This window comes from Dunckerocampus dactyliophorus, chromosome 11 (assembly GCF_027744805.1).
Source record: "Dunckerocampus dactyliophorus isolate RoL2022-P2 chromosome 11, RoL_Ddac_1.1, whole genome shotgun sequence".
Taxonomy (NCBI): domain Eukaryota; kingdom Metazoa; phylum Chordata; class Actinopteri; order Syngnathiformes; family Syngnathidae; genus Dunckerocampus; species Dunckerocampus dactyliophorus.
The window spans coordinates 11,074,062-11,096,664 of NC_072829.1; the positions used below are offsets into that span (position 1 = coordinate 11,074,062).

At 42.9% G+C, this 22,603-nt stretch overlaps 1 protein-coding gene across 1 annotated transcript; it reads left to right on the forward strand.

The window, feature by feature from the left end:
- Positions 1 to 1,139: 1,139 nt before the first annotated feature.
- On the forward strand, positions 1,140 to 21,688 carry xpnpep2 (X-prolyl aminopeptidase (aminopeptidase P) 2, membrane-bound). Its single transcript, XM_054792797.1, has 21 exons — positions 1,140 to 1,273; positions 1,504 to 1,565; positions 2,429 to 2,539; positions 2,613 to 2,676; positions 2,979 to 3,083; positions 4,589 to 4,675; positions 4,837 to 4,983; positions 6,973 to 7,074; positions 7,168 to 7,249; positions 7,331 to 7,532; positions 7,901 to 7,990; positions 8,082 to 8,191; positions 8,282 to 8,359; positions 17,931 to 18,002; positions 18,080 to 18,140; positions 18,218 to 18,287; positions 20,308 to 20,412; positions 20,549 to 20,608; positions 20,704 to 20,780; positions 20,853 to 20,942; positions 21,282 to 21,688. The coding sequence occupies exons 1-21, from the start codon at positions 1,222 to 1,224 to the stop codon at positions 21,477 to 21,479; spliced, it is 2,025 nt and encodes a 674-aa protein (XP_054648772.1). The 5' UTR covers positions 1,140 to 1,221; the 3' UTR covers positions 21,480 to 21,688.
- Positions 21,689 to 22,603: the final 915 nt, after the last annotated feature.

The following is a 22,603-nucleotide window of genomic DNA, read 5'->3' on the forward strand; positions in this document are numbered from 1 at the left end:
GGAACAGCAGAACTCTTCAAAACGTGTTTCTTCCTCTCTTGTTGGAACGTAATCGTCCACGCTGCAGTGAGCACTACACACACGAAGCTGTTTCATCTCGGCCACTTTCATTCCCACTTCTAGCGAATATGGCAAGAAGTCAAAGTCTAAAAGTCTAAAAGCAATGTTCGTGACAGGAAAACGATGAAATACATACAGAAGGGCGAATCCGACACGTTTTTGTCCGCATCACTTTTGTAGCTATTTTCTTCTGTGACTATGCCACAAAAGCTCTCACGTTAACGCTCCTACTCGAGAGAGTTAACGCAGCAGTCGTCATCCGGGCATGTAAACACTGTGGAACACGTACGCAGGCAGCAGCGCGCAGTGATACGCAGGGAGAGAAAATAACGCCCAGCGATTGTGAGGTCTTGACTTTTTTGTGGAAACGGTTTTGTGATGCAAACGTTTTACTCTTTTGAACGCATATTGTTTTGACAAATAAAACGCTTTACTTAAAGGACCCCATCAACTAACTGGAACTACTTTCTGCAACACCAAGAACTGAGCGATATTTAATAGAGTTTACCGCTTTAATCTTTGTGATGAAAAGCGTCACTCTCAGCGGCATCTACTGCATTCTCCTCAGTTGGCGATGCTTGCTGTCCTTGTGTCTCCGTTTGTTGTGACGGTGAAAAAGGTTGACCTCACCTTCTCCTCTTCTCAGCTCCTCAGGGCGCCGACACATTTGCTTTGCTCCCATCTTCCAGAATCAATCTGCACATGTGCAGTGACAGTATAGTCCATTGACAAGGGAGGGGTTATTATGATAGATTACGCATGTTAATGTTGTTTTAAGCATGTGATTTAAGACCAAAACAGTAGTAAGTACTTTAAATTGAAGAAAAAATCAATAATCAGTTTTTATGAGACATTTGGGGGGCCCATGGAAATTTCGGGGCCCCAGGCAATTGCCTGTGTTTGCCTGATGGCACAGTAAGTCCCTGTGAGTTAGTATGCTCAAATATCAGATGATTGCGGTCAGAGGAGGACAACTGGGAGAGGAGACCAGGGGAGGAGGGGAAAGGAGAGATAAGGAGAGAGAGAGAGAGAGAGAGATAGGGGGAGGAAAGCCACGTACAATACTTTGACTTGTCACCACACACCCACAGAGACTGCACACTCAGCGCTGCACCTGCTCCAGCGCAGCCCGGCCCACTTTGTGTCTGTTGGAGCGCCAAGATGCTCGCCTACTGCTGGATGATGGCTCTGCTTCTGGCGGCCGGAACTCCAGGTAAAAAAAAAAAAAAGTTCCTTTTTGTCCTCAACAATACAGTAGCAGCTGTTGTTAAGCTACCGTGTGGGAAAAGAACACTTTGCTTCCAGTCTCTGATATAAGTGATGATTTAAATCTTGACAGTGTTCCTACCCAAGTAGTCATCAACTCGATTCCGATCACAATGCAAAAGTGCTGATATGACAACAGGCCTTCTTGTCACTTTTTAAGTTGTCTTCTCATTTCAGGAAACGTCAGCGCCGCTGCGTTCTTTGAAGCTACTGAGAGGAACTGCTCGCTGTCACCACCGGTGAGCTTTGCATGCATCCTCCAACTCCATATTGCACAGCTTTTGTTTTTTATTTGATTTTATTTACATACATATAACAATACATGTTATTTTAAATCGTTTTCATGATTTTTTGGGTGTATTTCTTGGATGCCAAACTTAATTTATGCTTTAAATTTCAAATAAAGCTCAGGGAAAGAATTGTATGTCAACTGTTTTATTAATGAAATACATAAAGCTAAATTATTTTGTAATTATTTATGTTTCAGTAGCAAGACCTGTTAGTGATGCACTTTTGTCTTTGCAAAACTCCAATATTCTTTAAATAGTAAATTAAGAAAAAAAATAATATCCCATAAATTTATAGCTGAGAATAAAATGTTTGTAGATAATTTAATTTAAAGGAATAAATATTTTATTTTAGTTTTCAAAATCAGTCATTATATTTTTTCTAATTGGTAATGTTATAATAATAATAATGTTATAATAACTAATAATGTTGAAAAAGCATTGGTTGATGCTCACGTATGTGCGTGGCAGCACAAGTCAATTTCTGCCTTTTACTTCTATAAAAGTAAAGATCAGAAAGATAGCTGTATCATTTCAAGTAAATATTTGTATTTGATACATTTTATGTGTTTAAAAAAACTGAATTCCTGCCTTCTGTTGTTGAAGTAAAACTCGTGAAAGTATTTGCTGCTGTTGCTACTATGAAAGGTGGAGCAATAGATGGCGTTCCTGCACACAGTTAATGATTACAATGGGAGATATAGAAAGGGATGATTCAGCACTTCTTCATCTTATTAAATTTGTCCTTCACTGTCAATGTGTCTGTGTGCGTGTGCGTGTGTGTGTGCGTGTGCGTGCGCGTGCGTGTGTGTCAGTACCTTCCCAGCACAGCAGTGAACACCAGCCTCCGTCTGCAGGAGTTACGCGAAGGGATGCTTTCGTCCAACATCTCCGCCTACATTATCCCCGCCACCGACGCCCACATGGTAGCTCACCTGTCAATTACATGTCAATTATTAGCGCGTGTGCGTGATGCTAAACAGTGCTTGTCTGTGTCAGAGTGAATACATAGCGCCACGTGACGCCAGGATGGCCTTCATGACGGGCTTCACAGGCTCTGCAGGTACGCTCGTACTCCTCCACATCTTCCCCTCCTCCTCAGTGACTCAACACCCCACGTCTGAGCTACTTTCATCCTCACTTAAACTGCCTCCCCCACAGTAAATCAAAAATGAAGATTTACAGGCGATTAATCATTCCACGGCTTCAGTGGAATAGTGAGATAAAAGATGGCCGTCCAGCCTCGCATTTAGTAGATTGCCGTTCCTTTCAACCTCGGCTCGCACACATGAGCCAAGATTAGCGGGACCACGGCATTCACTCTAATTCATTGCTGTTTCCTAACTCTCTCTATCCTCCTGCAAGGCACTGCCGTGGTCACGCCTATCAAAGCGGCGCTGTGGACGGACAGCCGCTACTGGGTTCAAGCCGAGAGACAGATGGACTGTAACTGGGTGCTGCAAAAAGACGGTGGGCCTGATCGCAATGTCACTGTCACTCATTTGACAGGATTAATACTGCATCTGTGCGTTAGATAGAAAACACACTAAAGTTGGACACCTTTTGTGGCATTCAAGCCTGCTGGGAAGTTTGACATATCCAATCCTTCTTTAGCAAGTATTCCTCCCACTTTCACTGCAACTGCAATTAAATAACAGAATATACAGCTTTTGCCTTAATGTATTGCAAATGTTTGATATGAAGTCCCTATTTGTTTTTCTCTCAACCACTATGGGGCATAGTTGCATGTGGGATTTGTGGTTTTGCTATGATAGGCTGTGATGCGAGCCCTATAGTCCTCCCTATATTTTTTCTATGTAGGTATTATTTTTATATTATATACTATATTTGTTTTGGGGGACTTAGGCCCAGTTACATCATCTTTTATTATGACTTTCAGTTTTGTGTCTATTCAACGGAAATTCTATTAAAAAATGTCATTCAAAAATCATCCATCCATTTTCTATGCCGCTTCTCCTCATTAGAGGTGCGGGGGCAGGCTGGAGCCTATCCCAGCTGACTTCAGGCGGGGTACACCCTGGACCGGTCACCAGCCAATCACAGGGCACATAAAGACAAACAAGCATTCATACCTATGGACAATTTAGAGTCACCAATTAACCTAACATGCATGTTTTTGGAATGTGGGAGGAAACCAGAGTAACTGGAGAAAACCCCCCCCCCCACACACACACACACACACACACACAGGGAGAACATGCAAACTCCACACAGAAATGCCGAAGGGAGAATCGAACCCACGTCTACCCGATCTCCAGACTGTTACTGTGTGGCCAACATGCTAACCACTAGACCACCGTGCGACTTTTCAAAAATCAACAATAAATATATTTGTTTGATTAGATGTCGGACTGAAAGAACAAAATGAAAGGGATTTCCTTTTCATCGGACAGCAACCATTTACAGATTTTAATGACACCCAAAATGGAAGGAAGTAAAAGAAGCCAAAGGTCGTTATATTTATCGTATTTGCAGTGTGTGTTTGTGTAGCCGCATGGACACTGTCAGCACAATTATTTGTGCAGTTATTATTAGCAATGCTGTTCTCTTGTATATATTGTCTTACTTTTATTTTTAATATTTTATGTTATTATTATTATTATTATTATTATTATTATTATTATTATTGTGGCACTTGATTATTATTGATTTGTAGCAATCCAAAGGCCGCAATTTCTGTTGTAGGAAATATTGTTCTGTTATAAAGCCAGAACCACACTTATTCTCAAGGTTGGATGATTTTAATCCTAATTTCTTTCCCCGGGAAAATGTCTGCCACTGTTTTTCTTCTTTATTACTATGGGAAAAGCACTTTTAATCATTTTACAGTATCATGAGCATAAACTGTAATTGCCACAATCTGTAAATCAATTGTTTTAAGGTCTAAATGTTCAGTATCAGTAATAATGTATTATTTGATCATGTTCATGTCTATTATTTGCATTGTTCCACAGTGTCCATAAGCAGTATATCAGAGTGGCTCATCTCAGAGGTACCACATGGAGGCCAAATCGGCTTCGATCCCTTCCTCTTCTCCATCAGTAAGTCTCCATCATTGCTCCTGTCAGTCCACATTATCATCACAGCAGCCCTGATAGACAGAGAATATATCGACGGAGGCCGCAGACGCCACACAGCCAGACAGTTCCCTTATGATTGATTGACCTCAGCGCATGTAATCATCTGCAATTTACTCCATTAGAAACGCAGGAAGACTACAGCATGAGTCTGGAGTCCAGCAATCGAAGCCTCAAGTCGATGCCTGGCAACCTGGTGGACCAAGTGTGGAAGGAGGAGAGACCTTCCATCCCGCCTGACAGCCTCATCCGCCTGCCGGATAGAGTCATACGTGGGTTTTTACCTTTTAATAATAATCATCATCTCTTCCATGCACATGTGTCATCTGGCTGCTGATAAATACCTGCAAACTTAAACAGGCAACCATAAAACCATAAAACATAATGTTTTTTATGGTGGAGAGATCTAATGCTAACTTTAGGGAATAGACAAGGAAGGAAGTTGTCTCGTTAGGCTTTAGGGTCAGATTGTGAACACATGGAACAAATGGACAGCATCATAAATCTCATGGTTAGTGCTTTTGAGTGCATTTGACGTAACATGTCTGGAGAAGGATGCTGTCTCCAAATATGATGCCATTGCTGAGATATGAATGCATGAGTTAATTTTTAGTTAATTTACAGATAGGAGGAAATGTCGCTGAAACATAATGTCTTTGTGTGGACACATCTCAATGGCGATTCTAAGTGCATTGACGTCGGTAACCACCAGATGGAGCTGTTTTTCCTTGGTTCTAATCCTGTGGACAGTATTTACTGTCATTAACTTGCATTAAATTTATTTGTAAAGACTTTAATACCATATATTATCAATACAAACTCATCCAGTAGAGTGCAATATATCCAACAAATACGAGCTGTTAACAGAAGTTTAAAAAACTGTCATATTTGTATTCATTCGTAAATGTTTTTAGCTAGCAGGCTACTTCCGGTTCATGGAAGGTGACCACTGAACTCTATACTATTGGAAGGGGCGTCCCTGCTGACTGCATGAAGCCGTTGGTCGGCCATTTTGCTTCACCCAAAAAAGCACACACGCATACACATACGTGTATCTTCATTCACTACATTTATTATGTTTCGGTATAAAAACAAAAATTCAATTGAAACAGAGTAAATTTACTAGACCCAAATCTCAAAATTTCTCTCCAGTTTAAGTTTTTTTTCCTACCTCTATGGTGTGAAATTACAATGCATAACAACTCAATTTCAGTGTTCACAAGGTATTTGTTATGATAAGGATCTCCGTAGTATCAAAGTTAAATGCAACGCATACCTTTAGAAGATGATCAGGAAAGTCAAATATTGTTGGAACTGCATTTTGTCGTAATCTAACAGTCTGGCCGGTCCTGTCGAAGTTCTCCTCGGTGAAATGGCGACAACAGAGTTGCTATCTGGCTGCAGGAATCCACCTGTCTCTCCGCATATTTGCTACCCATTGCTTTAGAAGTTGAGCATTGCAGTGTGGAAATCTAAAGGAGAATAAGGGCTCATTTACAACTACTTAGATGAAAAGATGCTTACAGATTTAAAGTATCTATTTTTTAAACTATTTTTATTATTTATAAGCATTTACCTACCTGTGAAATGTAAGTCACTTGTCGCAGTTTTCACGAGTATCACGATTTGTGCAATTAATAGCAGAACTCCTCTTATTTGTTCAGCTTTCTTGTTTTGGGTGAAACAACATGGCGACTTCTATACTTCCGGTGGCTTCAGGCCTCCAATGCGCAGCAAGCAATCGGGGTCATTCCGGTTATAGAGTTCAGTGAAGGTGACGAATGGCGTGTCGGACGGTACCATAAGGATTCCGAGAGAGGAGTGGGTTTGATTCTTTAGTAGCTCCAAAATACTATTTTTCTGCGCCTTTTTATGAAAGATCACCAAAACTTGACTTTTTTTTTTTTTTTTGCTAGTGCGTCACACGTAAATCGCCCCCCAACTCTATTTATTGTTTTGCTGAGTGTTCTGTATAGAAGGACGCTTAAACAACTGTGGCGCCTCATTACTTTTGTTCGTTTTATCTTTAATTTAAGTGGAATTAAGGTGTATAACTTATCTTGTGTTATAATATTCCTTATTGCTTTTATGTGGCTTTAATTGGCCATTTTTTTCATTGGTCTACAGAGCAGATGTGCTTGAGCTCTGTGTGCTCTGCTTAGCAGCAAGAGGTGCTTTTTGTTGGTCTTGTTTTTTTCTGTTATTTTTTTTTAAGAAAAATTGAGAGATTAATTGCTGATTAATACACGGTGTGTCCACAGAAAGGCCCTGGCAGATGAAAGTGGAGCAAATCCGGAGTCAGATGAAGGAGAATCCTTACGAGCCCACTGCTCTTCTGCTGTCAGCGCTGGATGAAACCGCCTGTAAGTGACTTTGCAGATCTACTTCACGTTGTTGATTTATAGGGTACGGTGGTGCAGGAAGACTTTACTACCTGACAAGTGTTTATTTATCAGGGCTGTTTAATATGCGTGGCAACGACATCCCATACAACCCATTCTTCTACTCATACACGCTGCTGACCCTGGATGAGATCTGGTAATTTGTACATGTCACGATCAAATTATCATTTGACTTTCCCCCCACCTCTAACACCTTTACTGACAATATGTCTACCAGGCTCTTTTTACACGCAGACAGACTGACAGAGGAGCTGAGGGTGTACCTGAACGCCTCGTGCAGTGGGTCACTCTGCGTCCAGCTCAAAAGCTACGACTCCATCTTGGATGACCTGAAGAAGCATGTGGGCCGGCCAGGGGTCAAAGTGTGGATCGGCACTGAGTACACAAACTACGCACTTTATGAGGTCATCAAACCTGAGGTAAATGTCCTTTATATTTTGTATACCGTAAATGCGCCAATCAACGCCTCCACTCAGTTCACCGCCAGTGTCTCTAATTAGCACCAGGTGGAAAAACATTGGCATTAACACCTGTGGCCGTAAGGAACCTCCTGATGGACATAACCTTGTTTGTGTTGCTTCAGTGAGGTGTTTGATGGGCTGCTTCCACATCAAACTCATCCAAGAATGACTTTATGAAACAGAAGATAATAATCAGGGACAAGTCCAAACCACTGATGAAACTTTTTTTCCATATTGTTTTTTTTTTCATGTGAGACTTGCTTCGGAAACAGCATTCGTTTGTTTAAGTAGATGCCTTTTTTTTCTTACTGACTTGAATAATGCAGGACAAACTAATGAGCAGCTCCTATTCTCCTGTGTTGACCACCAAAGCTGTGAAAGATGAGACTGAGCAGCGCATCTTGAGGGATGCTCACGTATGTTGCATGTTGTATGTCGAAACACACAAATGCGTGACTTATTTAGCTTCTAGTGCGGCTCAGTGTGCGATTGTGCGTGTGTGTCCAGGTGAGAGATGCCGTGGCTGTCATCCAGCTGCTCATGTGGTTGGAGAAGGCGGTGCCAGCAGGGAAGGAGACCGAACTGAGCGCCTCTGCCTACGTCAATCACTGTCGCAGGTGAGCCTGAGTAAATATCACTGGAATCGAACCATAAAAACGTTCATTTGACTTATACATTATGTTAAGGAGAAACCTAATTTGTTACAGCAAACAGAAAGATAACAGGGGTCCAAGCTTTGAGACAATCTCTGCAAGTGGACCAAACGCTGCACTGGCACATTACAGGTAAACGTAACGCTCTGTTTGGAAGTAGCTCTAAGTAGCGGCAATATTTGATATCATTGTTGTTTGGATGTACAGCATATTAAGTCCTGCAATATCATTTTCTGCCATTAAAATGTTGAGTTTCAACTAATCAAACAATATTTTTAGTATTGCCTTTACTATTTAAGTAGTTCTAATATTTTGGTGACACTGTTTGTCATGAGCAGTATTATTATTTTATAAGAAATATTTATAATATATAACCTTAATAGTATATTATAGTATAAAGTATTAGTATTAGTATTAGTATTAAAGTATAAAGTATTCATATGTAATGAACCTGTTTTCTCTTAAAAATTATCTAGATTTAAATTGTCATGAGTTGAAAAAATATATATTTTAATGATGTTTGAAACTACTTGTATTAATTTTATCATGTCAATTTAATTCATTGACCATTTTTATAGAACTATTGTTAAATTAGTACGTCTCTGACAGTGTCAAAAGAAATCATTTTTTTAAAAGTACCGTAAATCAAAATTTGAATTACTAAATTAAAAATAAGTGTTTTAATAATATGATACAATACTTTTATTAGTAATTTTATTATTTTTACAGTTTCAAAGCAAATACATTACATTTTTTAATCTGTATAAAATATGGTCATGGTAATAGTTTAATGTTATTTGAACATGCATACAAGGTACAGTGGAATACATCACATAGTTCAATTCCGAGTTCCACATGTCCAAAAGGAGTAGGAAGAAGCTTCTTTCCGGCTGTGGAGGCGTCTCTGGGCCTGCCGGTTTGTGGCCCCCGGTACCCGTCTGCCTTTGTGGGGTGTGATCTCTCGCTGGTCTCAGGGGTTGGCAGTCCTCCGGCCCGCTGGCGCCCTGTCCTTGGCTGGGATTACCTCTCTTCGGCCCCTTACTGGTCTTCCCGGGGGGGGGGCTCTCTGGGCTGGCTCTTGGGGCACTGATCTTTGTGCTGCCTGCCCCTATGGGCCTGGTGGCCTTCTGGCGGCCGGGGCCCGGCCTTGCTATTTGGGGCGGGGCTCTCTGGGAGGTGGAAGGCGGCCCCTTTCCTTTCATGCACTCTCAGTGACAATCACACGCCCACACATTCCTGCACCTTTATATATATGAAGTCTTCCTTACATACAGAGATACCTGTACATATGCACACTCACAGTACAGACGTACTTCCCCACATTACTCACTGAGTTAACCAGGGTGTTATTATGTTGTTGGTTTTATTACAGCGACGGTGATATCAGCAGTATGACTATATATATATATATGTGTGTATGTGCGGTATATATGTGTATATATATATATATATATATATATATATATATGTATATATATGTATATATATATGTATGTATGTGTATGTATGTATATGTGTGTGTATATGTATATTTTTTTTTTTTACAATGATGTGCATTACAGTAACTTTGATTCTATTCACTATCATGGATAATCATTTCATTACTACAGTTATGTGTGACTGTTTCAATGCGGTATTATCATGGTGATCACTATCATAATTCATCATTTCATGACTGCTATTGTGTGCGACTGTTTCAATGCACTATTGTCATTGTGATCACTGTCATAGTTCATCATTTCATGACTGCTATTATGTCTGATTGTCATTGACAGCTTTGTCATTGTGGTTGTTGATATTGATTTGTCCTTTATCTGTCACGCCGTGAACTTGGTTGGACCCAAAAAGGCAGACAGGCAGGGTGGTGTCAAAAAGGAAGTCCTTTAATTGTTCGTTCACCACAACAAAAAGAAGGAAAAAAAAGGGATAACAACAAAAATCTATGGTGCAGGGCAAACAGTAACAAAATAGCACCACGAAGGAGGGGAACCGAACATAAAGACTGCCAAACTCCAAACGGGAGGGCTAACAGGGAGAAGCTACCGAACTGGCAGGAAGGCAATAGAAAAAAGACAGTATATACTGTATCTACCGTGTAAGGTCAAGGATGAAGACGGGCAGCAAGAATGCGTCTGGGAAGATGACGATGGCTTGTGGCGTGAGTCCATGAAGGTCAATCAAACGACGCCTTCCTGCTGCCACAGGTGTGAATATAAAGAGGCAGCTCTGATTAGGAACACCTGTGGCTCGTTCAGTAGCTTCACCCATCAAGGTGGCCCTGCAATGAGAAACACCTGAGAACCCAAATCCAAAACAAACAGAGACCAATAGGTAGCTCACCTGCAGCACCAGAGTGGTGTCACTGCAAAGCGTGACAGTATTCCCCCCTCCCAATTAAGTGGCACCCCTCGAAGGGTTACCTGGTTTGTCGGGGAATTGCTGATAAAAGTCGGCAAGAAGGGAGACGTCAAGAATAAGAGAACGAGAGACCCACGAACGTTCCTCTGGGCCGTATCCCTCCCAGTCGATAAGATACTGTACGCCCCTGCCCCGCTTCCTGGCATCCACAATAGATTTGACCGTAAATGCAGGATGGCCATCCACCAACCGAGGAGGAGGAGGAGGCACTGCTGGAGGGCTGAGCTCGCAGGAGGAGACAGGCTTCATGAGGGACACGTGGAACACCGGGTACCTCTTGAGAGATGGCGGAAGCTTCAGTCTGGCTGACACAGGGTTAACCATACGGATGACCTCAAAGGGTCCAATGAATCTGGGTGCCATCTTTTTGGATTCTCCGGCCAACGAAAGGTCCCGTGAAGACAACCAAACCTTCTGGCCAGGCTTGTATTCGGGAGCAGGCTTGCGATGTCGGTCCGCCAACCTCTGGTTCCGTTTGGCGGTGCGCATAAGTGCAGCCCGGGTGTCTCGCCACACCCGGTGGACCCGGCGCAACAGGGTGGCCACAGAAGCCACAGATGATTCTTTCTCCTGGGAGGGGAATAGGGGAGGCTGGAAGCCGTGGGCTACGTGGAATGGGGAGAGACCCGTCGAAGAGCATACCAACGTATTGTGGGCATATTCCACCCAAGGCAGATAGCGGGACCAGGAAGTGGGATGCTGGTGGCACACACACCGCAAGGCTGCTTCCAAGTCCTGGTTGGCCCTTTCAGTCTGTCCGTTTGATTGAGGATGGTACCCCGACGAAAGACTCACAGTTGCTCCAAGGGTCTTGCAAAAAGCCTTCCAGGTAGCAGCAGCAAACTGCGGGCCTCTGTCTGACACCACATCGAGCGGGATACCATGGATGCGTACCACATGCTGGACCAGAAGTTTAGCTGTTTCGAAGGAGGAGGGTAGCTTGCGGAGTGGGATGAAGTGGGCTGACTTAGAGAACCTGTCGACGAAGGTAAGGACTGTAGTGAAGCCCCTGGAAGCAGGTAGTCCGGTGACAAAGTCCATGGCTATGTGTGACCACGGACGGGAGGGGATGGGGAGTGGCTGCACCAAGCCTGCCGCTGCTTGATTGGATGACTTGTTCCTCGCGCATACTGAACACGCGGCTACGAAACTCCTGGTGTCAGCATGCAGGGACGGCCACCAGAAGCGCTGTGACAGGAGAAACGCCGTCCGTCTGGCTCCGGGATGACAGGCGAGCTTAGAGGAGTGAGCCCATATGAGGACTTCAGATCGGAGGTTGCGAGGAACAAAGAGTCGATCAGGTGGACATCCGACAGGAGGGGGTGTGTCCTTGTTGACCTCTGCCACTCGCCTCTCCACCTCCCATTGGAGCGCTCCGAGAATCCGGTCTTTAGGTAAAATGGTCTCAGGGGGAGAAACTTCCACCGGAGGGGCGAACACCCTAGAGAGGGCATCGGGCTTCCCATTGAGAGATCCAGGACGGTAAGTGAGGACGAAATGAAATCTAGTGAGGAAGAGGGCCCAACGTGCCTGACGAGGGTTGAGGCGTTGTGCAGCACGAATATAAGAAAGGTTCCGGTGGTCTGTAAAGATGATGAATGGATGAGCCGCCCCCTCGAGCCAGTGCCTCCACTCCTGCAAGGCGAGGACGACCGCCAGGAGCTCTGTTACCAATGTCATAATTGCGCTCCGCAGAATTAAGGCGTCTGGAGTAGAAGGCGCAGGGGTGCAACTTTTGGTCCGAGCTAGAGCGCTGGGAGAGTACGGCCCCAACCCCTGTATCAGACGCATCCACCTCGACAAAGAAAGGGAGAGACGGGTCAGGGTGAACCAACACAGGAGCAGATGTAAAACACGACTTTAAACGCCTAAAAGCAGTGTCAGCCGCTGGGGTCCAGACAAAGGGAACCTTAGAAGATGTTAGCTTATTTAAAGGCTCTGCGACCTTGCTGAAGTTCTGTATAAAGCGCCTATAAAAGTTGGCGAACCCCAGAAACCTCTGCACAAGCTTTTTAGATGTCGGAGTCGGCCATTCGACCACCGCCTCAACTTTGGCGGGATCGGGTCTGAGTTGGCCCTTCTCCACAATAAACCCCAAGAACGGCACGGAGGAGGAATGGAATAAACATTTTTCGGCCTTGACAAACAGACGGTTGGCTAATAATCTTTGGAGCACCGAGCGAACGTGTTGATGGTGAGTAGAAACAGAGGGGGAAAAAATAAGGATATCGTCAAGATATACAAAAACAAAGCGCCCAATCATGTCCCTTAGCACATCGTTGATGAGACTCTGGAAGACGGCAGGGGCGTTAGTTAGGCCAAATGGCATGACGCAGTACTCAAAGTGCCCCAGTGGGGTGTTGAAGGCCGTCTTCCACTCGTCACCCTGGCGAATACGTACTAAGTGATAGGCATTCCTCAAATCTAGCTTAGAGAAGATGACTGCACTGTGGAGAGGAGTAAAGGCTGAATCAAGGAGGGGAAGTGGGTACTTGTTCCGGACAGTAATATGGTTAAGGGCGCGAAAATCTATGCAGGGTCGCAACGAGCCATCCTTCTTTTTAACGAAGAAGAACCCAGCCGCCAGAGGAGAAGACGATGGACGTATGTGACCTGCCGCGAGAGAAGAGGAAATATAATCCTCGAGTGCCTTCTGTTCAGGTTGAGAGATGTTATAAAGACGACTAGAGGGAAGAGGTGCACCTGGCAACAACTCAATGGAGCAATCATAAGGCCGGTGAGGAGGAAGAGACATAGCACGATCCTTACAAAAAACTTTGTGGAGTGAGTGATATTCCTTGGGCACTAAAGTGAGGTCAGGAGGAGCCGGTGGAGGACGATTGGCGTGAGAAGCGGGTGTAGCAGCAGAGCGCAAACAGTGACTGTGACAAAGATTACTCCAATTGGTAACTTTAAGTATAGCCCAATCAATTGTGGGGCTGTGCTGTTTAAGCCATGTGAGGCCAAGGACCACCGGAGCTGAACGTGATGGGATTATCAAAAAACTAATGGTCTCCCGATGGTTACCCGCAAGGAGAAGAGTACAGGGAATAGTCTGGCTAGTAATGCTAGCAAGATGGCCACCATCAAGTGAGCGCACAGTCTTAGCAGACGGTAACAACACAGTAGGAATGTTATAATGCTTTACTAACTCACAGTCAATAAAATTATCGTCTGCTCCTGAGTCAACAAGAGCCTTTATGGATAATGCTTCTCGCCCCCATGACAGCGTACCTTCGATCTGGAGACGTCCGACCACAGTTGAGCCCTTTGAAGGTCTCTCGCTGGAGGAAGGCGATCGGCGCCCTCCAGGGCGAACCGGACAACCAGCGAGCGAGTGATCCGCCTCCCCACAGTAGAGGCACAAATGGAGGCGCAGCCGCCGGCTCCTCTCGGTCGATGACAGGCGATTGGCTCCCAGCTGCATGGGCTCGATTCCGCTGGAATCCCCCGAAGACGGTCCACTGACATCCGAAGGAGGAAGGAGGGGATCCGGAAGGGTTGATGGTGATGCCCGTTGTGGAAAGGTGGGGGTCTCCATTCGGCGTTGGAATGAGCGTTCCCGCAGCCGACCATCCAACCGAAGAGACAAAGCGATCAGCTCCTCCAATGATCTTGTCTCGTCCCGTGCTGCAAGCTCGTCCTGAAGGCGGGAGCTGAGGCTTCCTAGGTAGCTGCAGCGTAGTGCCTTCTCGTCCCAGTCGCTCTCGGCCGCGAGAATGCGGAACATGACAGAGTGGTCCGCGACAGAGGAGTTGCCCTGGCGGATGGAGAGAAGGCGCATGCCAGCCTCTCGCTCTCGCATCGGGTGGTCGAATACTTTCTTCATCTCTGTCACAAACAGGGGTAAGTTGTCACGTAGCTCTGTTTTCTTTTCACAGATGGCCAACGCCCAACTGGCAGCGCGCCCCGAAAGGAGGCTAAGCATGTATGCTACCCTTGCGGAGTCTGTGGCGTACGTGCTTGGTTGTTGTGCAAATATGAGGGAGCACTGGTGCACGAACAACCCGCACTGACCAAAATCACCTCCAAACCTTGCCGGGTGGGGCATGCTGGGTTCCCGGACGGAGGAACTGGGCAGCATGAAGGAGGGTGTGACTGGGACAGCATGTAAGGGCTGGTCTTCAGAGGAGGTGGCCTGGGCAAGTGTCCGGACATGAATGTCTTTAAGGAGGGTCGACATGTCTTCTAGGACTTGCTCATGGCGGCTAATAGTCTGGCCATGAGCCTTGAGTGCCAAAAAAATCTTTTCCTGCTCTGCAGGGTCCATCAGTGTGGTCGTTTGATTCTGTCACGCCGTGAACTTGGTTGGACCCAAAAAGGCAGACAGGCAGGGTGGTGTCAAAAAGGAAGTCCTTTAATTGTTCGTTCACCACAACAAAAAGAAGGAAAAAAAAGGGATAACAACAAAAATCTATGGTGCAGGGCAAACAGTAACAAAATAGCACCACGAAGGAGGGGAACCGAACATAAAGACTGCCAAACTCCAAACGGGAGGGCTAACAGGGAGAAGCTACCGAACTGGCAGGAAGGCAATAGAAAAAAGACAGTATATACTGTATCTACCGTGTAAGGTCAAGGATGAAGACGGGCAGCAAGAATGCGTCTGGGAAGATGACGATGGCTTGTGGCGTGAGTCCATGAAGGTCAATCAAACGACGCCTTCCTGCTGCCACAGGTGTGAATATAAAGAGGCAGCTCTGATTAGGAACACCTGTGGCTCGTTCAGTAGCTTCACCCATCAAGGTGGCCCTGCAATGAGAAACACCTGAGAACCCAAATCCAAAACAAACAGAGACCAATAGGTAGCTCACCTGCAGCACCAGAGTGGTGTCACTGCAAAGCGTGACATTATCCTTGTTCGTCTTTATAGTTGTCACGGACATTTATTTGCTGATGTCGTTCTGTATGTTTCTGTTGTTCTGTCACAATTGTTGTTGTTGCTGCTGTTGTCCTTGTCTCTTGTCTCTCTTTTTTTTGTTTTTGTCCCCCCCCCCCCCGTTTCCTTTTCTCTTCTTCTCTGTCCCCTCCTGCTCCGGTCCGGTCGCTCCAAATTTGCTTTATAACAAGCATCAAGGTCGAATAAATTTTGTATGACAGGGGAAGTGTATATCACACTTCTCTCTGGCAGAGTAAATCTGTTGAGCACTTGACGGCATTTAGGTATACAATTCTATCTGCTTTAAAGGCTGGACAGGACAGGGGGGAAAAAAAAAAAAAAAAAAAAAAAAAGGAGTAGGAAGAAGCAAAGCTTATTTAATCCTACCCCTCGTCTATTCTACATCAATTGCAATACATGTATTCACTTCCTGTCTTCCAATGTAGTCTTTACCAGTGGATACATGAGAAAATGATACAATGGAAAATGCTAAGGTAATGTAACAATGTAGTAATATAATTGTCAAGGTTTTTCTTCAATCATAATAAATAATAATCACATAATTAGCATAATAGTGACTAAATAATAATCAGTTTAAATATGCGGCGTTAAGGATTATCTTCACTGATCTTCTTTTCAGGACATTTAGCGAACTAAGATGACTTTTATAGTTATTACCCCACATAATACCAGGTAATACCAGTACAGTATGGAGTGATTTTTGATCAAGGACAAATTTTGCTTTACCCAATATTGAAGTATTTCTCGCCACCTTACAGTATGTTGTATATTTTTAATATGAGACTTCCAGTTTATGTTTTCATCAATTATGATCCCCAGAAATGTATTTTCATTCACCCTTTCAATATTCACACCGTCGATTTGTTTTGGCGTCTTCGTATCCTTTCTGCTATTACCAAATAGCATTATTTTAGTTTGACTTAGGTTTAAGGATAATCTTTTTAGTATAGTCATTTCCTCTGTGGCTGTTTTCATTAGCTCTTGTGTGCTTTCCCCACAACAAAAAGCAGTAGTATCATCTGCAAATATTACTAGCTTTAGGTCTTTCATCACTTTACATATATCATTCATTTACTGTATAATAGAGAGAGAGAATTTCATTGCATAGTATAACTACCTGCATTGCTGTGCATATGACAATAAAACTCTTGAATCTTGAATCTTGAATAGGGATGTCCGATATTGGCTTTTTTGCCGATAACCAATATGCCGATAACGTCCAACTCTCAATTTCCGATACCGATATCTTTTTTTTCTAAATGGAGAAATACCATCCATCCAAACATCTTAATAGCAAATGCTTTTCTGTATTTTTCCAGTGGCAAAAAAACTTTAAAAAATTTATGAAACCAAGAAAAGAGGGCTTATAATTTATTCACTTGCACCCTAGATGTGATATAAGAGAAACAAGCTCAATTGCGTTGTAATTTCCCAAATCTCAAAAACGTTTAGATGGTGTAGATTACACATGCCTAACGTGGTTGCTGAAAAATAGGCCGACCGAATGTAGACGCGTTCTGCACATGAGCAGAACCGTTTGCATTTCCGGTACAGATTGGGTAATGACAAGGAGTATGATATGTTTTACTGGCAGTGATAGCTGCAACAGGTACCACATTAGCTGCCTTGTTAGCGTGCCAGTTAGGAATTAGCACTGCATTAGCTGCCATGAGCACTTGGCTGGCTAATATGGAACATATTAGCAGAGGAAATGTGGACTGACTTTCTGCCACCTTGGCACGCTTTTCCACAGTCGAACGTCTTGTGGGTTTTTGACTTTTTATTTCCATATGCGGGGCAGTATTGAAACATTTGTCCCACAAAGTTTGATGAACATCTGATGAGGTAAATGATGTCTTTTAGAAATGTGAGCAAGCCAAAAGCTTTCAACACAATCAGCGGGCATAATATAAAACATGTCTAACAAACAACAGAAATGTATCCAGAACTGTATCCAAAATGTATCCAACAGGGAATGCATTGTAGTGACGGGGAAGTTCCAGGTGGGACTGTCTGGTTTAGACGTCACTTTCTCCTGAAGGAAATGCACACATATACTGTATATAAATATATTATATACACATAAAAACTAAATTCATGAAATTGAAAGCAACTGTATATATACTTTCAACTGAAATAAATGAGTTTTCAAAAGTATTCAATTAATTCCATTTCAATGCACTGAGATGCGCTAGTATATACAGCGTGTATTTTTAAACATATAAGATCATAACAAAAGCAGCACTTCTGTGTTAAGAAGTGCTCTCTAAGAGGGATAAATGACACAAACTTGTGCAGTAACAGAGTCGTAGCAAATGACTTGCATACTAACACAGCTGCTGTTTCGGAATTGTCTTATTGTCTTATTGTTTTTGTATGCTGCAGCCCCACAGGGGAAACAAACAGGAAGTTGACAGTAGATGAGATGTACCTGGTGGACTCTGGTGGCCAATATCTGTGAGTAAGAACCCACTTAGGACCACCTACATCTCTTACATTTAGATCACTGCTGTCACTTGTCTTCACACCTTCAGAGACGGGACCACTGACATCACGAGGACGGTCCACTGGGGGACGCCCACTGCTATGCAAAAGGTAACACAAAACCACAATTTTTGACATGTTTGTGCTATCCAGAGACCCAGACCATCATTTTACGTTTGATTAACCAGGAGGCCTTCACGAGAGTACTTGTGGGCAATATTGAAATATCCAGAACCATATTTCCTTCAGGAACAAGAGGTATGGACATTCAGTCATAAATGATGCAACGCTAAAATCTACAGTCACCACTAGGGGGCAATGTTGGCTTGTTGTGTTTCCAACAGGCCATTTACAGCAATGATTGTAGAATTAAAGGGGACCTATTATGCTTTTCCTCTTTTCTGACCTATAAATGTTGTTACAATGTTGTATTCTCGTGTTAAACGATGCCAAAGCATCAGATAATGAGGTTTGCGCATTTGGAAGTGAGTCCTGAAAGCAGTTTTGGATGGCTCAGCACATGTGTTTCACAGAGTTTTTTTTAAACACCGAGTGCCACTGAGGTCAACGTCAACGTTATATGGGCATGCCGAGGCACAAGTTGCAGGCCTGCAACCTCCCACCCCCGGCCGCTTCGCTCTGCTCCGCTCACCATGTTAGCGGGTGTTGCTCTCAGGAATGTTTGTTCGGTTGTGCCAAAAGAGGCAAGCATCAGGCAGAAGTGGTTGGAGTTGCTGATTCCCGGCCAGCAAGAGAAAAATATGCTCATCTGTCAAACGGCACTTCACACGGGACTGTTTTGTGAACATGGGCCAATACGAAGCTGGACTATCCGCCAAACTGTTGCTGAAGTCCGACGCCTTTCCAACATTACATGGTCAGGTTGAAGAGTTAGAAGAGCAAGCTGTAAGTAACAATTTATCAGTGTCCTAACTGTGTTTATGTTGTGTAAGTAATCGGACAAAAGCGGTTGTCTGTGTAGCATTATAGAGTGGACATACAGCGAGCGGAGGGTGTGTGACCAATCACAGGGTAGTTTGCAGGAGGCGTACCTGGAGGAAGTGTAAATTACACAGACCGTTTGGGCGGGAGCAGGAAACCCAAGGAAACACTGCAGGAAGAGGTGCAGGTTCTGGAAGATCTAGAAAGCTTTCTGTGTGGGTTATCGTGTGTAGCTGCCCGAAAATTAGTATAATAGGTCCCCTTTAAGAACAGGAACACAATGAAATACGGCATAGAGATGAAAGTCCGCCATGATAGGGAGCAAGAGAGGTGGGCGGAGCTCGGCGGACAGTAAAATACAGTGTATTCACTAGCTCTCAGCTGAGTATAAAATAGTTATATGCTGTGTGTGCACGTTCATAAAATGGGTGAATGTTATTTAGTGAACACAATGAGTATACAGTATACTATGTATGTGTGTGTATATATATATATATATATATATATATATATATATATATATATAAAATCAATGTGTAAAAATCCATTATACTGCAGAATTATGACCTACATGTAGATGTCAAAAACTCGAGCAGCAGTATGAAAGAAACTTTTTCCTTTTATTCAGGGCTACCTACCTACACCTGATAAAAATAAATAAATAATAAATATAAATGTATAAAAACTATATTTTTCCTCCCTTTCCTTCCTGGCTTAACAAGCAACACTGTTATTATTATATATTATTCACTATGTATATAATTAAACAATATAACAAAATAACCTGCAAGTGTGGGTAGGACCACACATAGCATCATTCATTACCATCCCACTAATCCATATTAGTTATTTTTTTATGTCCATAAGGAACAACAGAAATTTGATTTAAAAGTACTTATATTGTATGGATATTTAACTGGAAGTATTTAAACAATACAACATTTATATGAGTAATGGCATTGTTAATACATTTGATAGACTGTAGCCTAAATCATCATCATCACTGACTTGTCAATAATTCAACTAATCACGCAGAGAAACAAATTAGCTTAAAGATTTATTGTCCCATACAATAAACACTTCTTGTCCAATGTTATAAATCTACAACATTTTATCACACATACAGTACCTGTCTTTGTTTTTGGGGAACTTGAAAAATGACAAATCTGGTCTTTTGGACCGTCTGTCTATTCAGTGTGCCAGGACATGTTTTTCTGGATTCTGCTCCCTATCATGGCGGCCAAACCCGCCCAGGGCATCATACGGAAGTGGAGGGGCGAGTCGGCTCTCCTGTTCTATAATCTCCTGTTTACAGATTCCTCTCGTCTGTCCTCAGGTGTAAACATGGAGATGCTGGGCCGCAGAGCATTGTGGGAAGTGGGCCTAAACTACGGCCACGGGACAGGGCATGGCGTCGGGAATTATTTCGGAGTTCATGAGTGTACAAGCCCTTTTTTTGTCCTTTTCATTCCATTTTATACAGTATTTCCAATCTATTGAAATGGCCTTGAAAAACGAAGGTAAAGATTAATCTTACTTGGAACTGTTTTTTGTGTTTAATTTCTTTTCTTTTCCAGGGCCGGTTGGTTTTCAGGGCAACAACATTCCCTTTAGAGAAGGCATGTTCACATCCATTGGTGAGACTTGGTTTTTATTGTTCTTCAATCATTTCTTATATTTCTTATATTCCATTTCTTATATTAATACTCGGTAGCATGATGCATTTTCACAGAACCTGGCTATTACAAGGAGAACGACTTTGGCATCCGCATTGAAGATGTTGCCGTGGTCGTGCCCGCCCACACAAAGGTTATTGATCATTTAGTTATTTATTGCTAAAGATGCTGCGTCTGCTAATCAGTGCTGACATTTCTCCTGCAGTACGGCCACAACTACTTGACCTTTGACACCGTGTCCTTGGTTCCTTATGACAGGAAGTTGATTGATACCTCTCTTCTAAGCTCAGCCCAGGTAATTAGAAATAAATGATATACACATAGATGATTGATGGTCATTTTTTTTTTATAATTTGCCAGAGAAGCTGCAGCGAGCCTATCAGCTTCCTGTTTCAAAATGTAAACAACAGGTAGTCGTGTGTGACATCCTACTCAAGTTTCATTTTCCTGCTCAAAGCAGTGCCTTCCTCTTAGCTCTCCTTTTACGTTTGTCTTTTTTGTCATAATTTGTTTTAAAAAGAACAACCAGAAAAAGAGTCAAAGTGGTTCGAGTAGGCCTCTCTGTGGAACACCACCCATTAGGATTCCTTTATATTCAAAAAGATAATGACAATTCCCTCCTCTTTCTCTGCAGCTCCAGTGGCTAAACAAGTACTATGAGACTATTCGGAGGCTCCTTGGTCCCGAGCTGGACCGGCAGGGCCTCCACGAAGAGAGCCAATGGATGCTCAGACATACAGAACCCTTCACAGAGTCTGGATCTTCATCTGTGCCCTCATCTTCACTGACTCTTGTCACTTTAGCCGTAGCTTTGATCTTCAATGTAGTCTGAGAAGCTCATCTTGATGCCATTGGCTACCATTACAGCTATGCAGTCCACATGGACAACAATCAGGCTACATCAGGGAGAGATCTGTTTGGAAACTACATATTTATGTCATCAAAGCAGCATAACTTATTTCATGTACTGACTTGTTTAAAGCTAACTTTTAAACACAAATTAACTATTAAAAAATGCATTGAAGTGTCTGATTTGTATCCACATTTATAATACTACTCATTATATTGTACAGTAATCCCTCATTTATCATGGTTAATTGGTTCCAGACTCGACCGTGATAAGTGAATTTCTGCAAAGTAGGATTCCTTATTTATAAATACACACTGCTGAAAAAAAATATATAAATAAAGGGAACACTAAAATAACACATCCTAGATCTAAATTAATGAAATATTCTTATTAAATACTTTTGTCTTTATATAGTTGAATGTGCTGGCAACAAAATCACACAAAAATGATCAAAGGAAATCAAATTTATTAACCCATGGAGGTCTGGGTTTGGAGTCACGCTCAAAATTGAAGTGGAAAAAGACACCACCTGTTGTCGATTCCATTTGCTCAACACATGAGGTGAAATTGATTGTCAATCTGTGTTCTGTCTTCCTAAGCGGACAGTTTGAATAAGGGCGCAGCACTTTTGACTGAGTGTGAATTAAGTGTTTTCATAGTTACTGTATGGAATACCTGTTTATGACCTCTAAATACATTTACATCCCTGTAACATGAAATAACCTTTACACACGTACGACCCAATATAGAAGATATAATCAGAGACAAGCAAGCATTTAAGACATAAATAAGACTCATGCTCATGCAGGACGTGACTTCAGCGGTTCAGAGTTGAGTTTTAGCTTGTGGTGGGTTACGGCCACAAGAGTAGCCCATGTTATTGTTGCGATTACTATTATCACGATTATCATGTTATTGTTAGCGGGCCTGTAAGATCATTTAGACCTGCAATAAAAGCCTTTTGTTCCGGCAATCAAGTCTGGTCCTCGTCTCACCAAACAATTCCTGACCCGTCGTGACCGATGTAGTAAAATACATTCACAGTTTGGGAATGCGTCTTCTTAATGCCTTGTATTTGTATTTTAGTTCATTTAACCATTTTTATG

Excerpts from the sequence above, each read along its gene's own strand:
- xpnpep2 (XM_054792797.1), top strand. The coding sequence starts at position 1,222 with ATGCTCGCCTACTGCTGGATGATGGCTCTGCTTCTGGCGGCCGGAACT. Across the intron at positions 20,781-20,852 it reads TCGTGCCCGCCCACACAAAG|TACGGCCACAACTACTTGAC; the intron begins GTTATTGATCAT and ends TTTCTCCTGCAG. Across the intron at positions 20,943-21,281 it reads CTCTTCTAAGCTCAGCCCAG|CTCCAGTGGCTAAACAAGTA; the intron begins GTAATTAGAAAT and ends CTTTCTCTGCAG.